General features: G+C 42.8%; 1 protein-coding gene across 1 annotated transcript; it reads right to left on the reverse strand.

The window, feature by feature from the left end:
- Window positions 1-773: 773 nt before the first annotated feature.
- LOC132178060 (uncharacterized) lies at window positions 774-1,274 on the reverse strand. The gene has a single exon (XM_059590522.1). It carries the CDS (start codon window positions 1,272-1,274, stop codon window positions 774-776), a length of 501 nt encoding a protein of 166 aa, XP_059446505.1.
- Between the last annotated feature and the right edge of the window lie 1,559 nt (window positions 1,275-2,833).

The raw sequence follows: 2,833 nt of genomic DNA on the forward strand, positions 1-2,833 counted from the left end.
CTTAAAACCTTATCAGATTCAATGTATTAAAGATGTTAAGTCGTTGAAGCAAATATAAACTTTTCAAGCAAATATTTTATGATATAAATGGGAAAACTAACTTTAATATTACTTTGAGAAAGATAATTGTAGAGAATAAATTTTTATTTCTGATCTATGTTCAATTGTACAATAAAATTGCATATTTATAGTTGAATAAGGCCCTCAAAGAAAGGAAATACAATAATTAAAAAATCAGCACAATTTTTTTTTTTGATGAATAGTACGACTTTTCTTACTTAAGCATTATTAGAGGAGGGAGTCTCCCCTAAGATAATCTCATGAATACAATCAGGATACTCAAAATGCCAAGTCCTCTCTGTGTTCGCCCGAATAGCCATCCGTGCAACCCCATGTGCTACATGATTCGCAGACCTACGAATTGCCATAACCTTCCAACCGGAGAAATGCTGTAGCATGATTTTCATGTCTTCGATCAAGTGACCAATACCACTCTAGCTAGCACCTCCGGCATTAATAGCGTCCACCACGAGCTTAGAGTCCCCTTCCAAGATGATATTCCTTAGTCCCAAATCCTTTCCAAATATTAGAGCTGGTCCTCCGGCCCACGCCTCCGCTGCTAGAGGGGAGAGCCTACCCGGTTTGATCAGGCTTCGAACGGTGAGCACCTTCCCATCAGTGTTACGAACCATGGCCCCAATACCCACCACGCCTCGCTTGGAACAAATCGCCGTGTCCCAATTGATTTTGGCAAACCCCTCTGGCAGAGTAGTTCAGCTAGTAACCTCAGCTACATCTTGGTTATGAAATTGGGTTTGGGAGTTAGCGGCAATATATTTAGTGTGGGCCTTCATAGCCTGCTGTACCAAGGCGCTTGGTTGGGTAAATTTGCCATCATGCATGAACTCATTTTGCCGCAACCAAATGCGTCGTGCAATCCAAGCAAAGAAATCAAACTCCTCACCATCAGACCTCTTGGCCACCAGTTCCGCCACCTGCCTGAAGGTTGGGGCATCTAGTTCCAGTTTTTGAAATTTTTTTAAGCTTGCTCCCCATACAGCCCGTGCCGAGGGACAATCCCATCGGATGTGATATCTAGTTTTTGCGTGTAGTCCACATATCGGGCACAACTTGTCATGAAGAACATGCCTCTTTCTCAGGTTGGCCTTGGTGGGGAGAATCTCCTTACAGGCCTTCCACAAAAAATGTTTCTCCACATTCGGACTCTGCACTTTTGCAGATTCACTTTGACAAATCACACGATTTCCCTCCATTTGAGCTACCTGCCTGCCTAAGAAGCTCCATTTCCTTAGCTAGGTGATACGCATATTTCACTATAAACAAACATTGGCACTACCTCGCTAGATCACCCCATCAGGTCTATTAGTGCTGCTCAAAGGGACCGACAAAATAGCCTCAACTTCAACCGAATTAAAGATAGCTTTCAGCAGACCTGTATTCCACCCATACGTGTCTTTATCTATAAGGGCACTTACCATTGCATTGGAATCCAACACTCGGGGTGGGGTGAAAATAGAAAAAGTTGACGGAACGGGGATCCATTTATCACCCCAAATCCATGTAGATTCTCCATTGCCAATCTATCAATACAAACCCTCCTTGAGGAGGTCACATGATCCCAAAATACTACGCCATGCGAAAGAGCGTTTAGAACCCAATTTGGCATCAAGAATTGTTCCATCTGCATAGTACTTCGCCTTCAAAATGGTGGCTACCAAGCGATCGAGCATATGCCATAATCGCCAACATTGTTTCGCGAGAAGTGCCTTGTTGAAACAGAGGAAATCTCGAAAACCCAAACCCCCTCGAGCTTTTGACATACGTAATTTGTTCCAACTCATCCACGAAATTTTCGATTCTCCCTACCAAAATTGCTGCATAAGGGATTTAATTTTGTCGCACAGAGTTTTGGCGAGCTTGAATACGCTCATGCAATACATCGGTATTGCGTGGACCACCACCTTGAGCATACTCTCCCTCCCCGCTTGTGAAAGGAGTTTTAACTTCCAATCTGGGAGTTCCTTCCAAATTTTATCAAGTATCGCTTTGAAAGCTTTTGTCCGAGATTTCCCCACCAAAGCCGGGAGGCCCAAATATGTCTCATATCTCTGTGAGCTGGGGATGCTAGAGGCTTCAAGGATGTGGTGTCGATGTGCTAACATGGTGTCCCAACTAAAGTAGATGGCCGTCTTTGACGCATTCAACTTTTGCCCCGAAGCTGCTTCATAGTTTTTGAGAATGGTAGACAATTTTTCCCAATGTTCCAAATTAGCTCTACAGAAAAGCAAACAATCATCAGCAAAAAATAAATGGTTGATGCGGGGTCCCCTCTTTGAAATGGGTACCCAATCAACACACCTTCCCTATCCGCCTTGTCAAGTAAGGAACTCAACGCCTCAGCACAAAGAAGAAACAAGTACGGTGAAAGAGGGTCGCCTTGCCGTATACCTCAGGTTATGACAATTTTCTTTGTAAGGGCACCGTTAACCAACACTTCAAAGTTCATTGTGGTTACACATTCCATAATCAATTTAACCCAATTGGGTTCAAACCCCATCTTTCCCATTATCGCCTCCAAGAAATCTCACTCCACCTGATCATAGGCCTTGTTCATATCAATTTTAACCGCCATATATCCATTTTTTCCCCCCATTCTAGATTGCATCGTATGGAGGGTCTCATAAGCAACCAAAATGTTATCAGTAATTAACCTTCTCTTAATGAATGTACTTTGGTTTTGAGAGATAATATGTGGTAAAATCAATTTAAGCTGGTTCCCAAGCACCTTTGAGATAATCTTGTATAAAACATT

Source organism: Corylus avellana, chromosome ca4 (assembly GCF_901000735.1).
Source record: "Corylus avellana chromosome ca4, CavTom2PMs-1.0".
NCBI classification, from domain to species: Eukaryota; Viridiplantae; Streptophyta; class Magnoliopsida; order Fagales; family Betulaceae; genus Corylus; species Corylus avellana.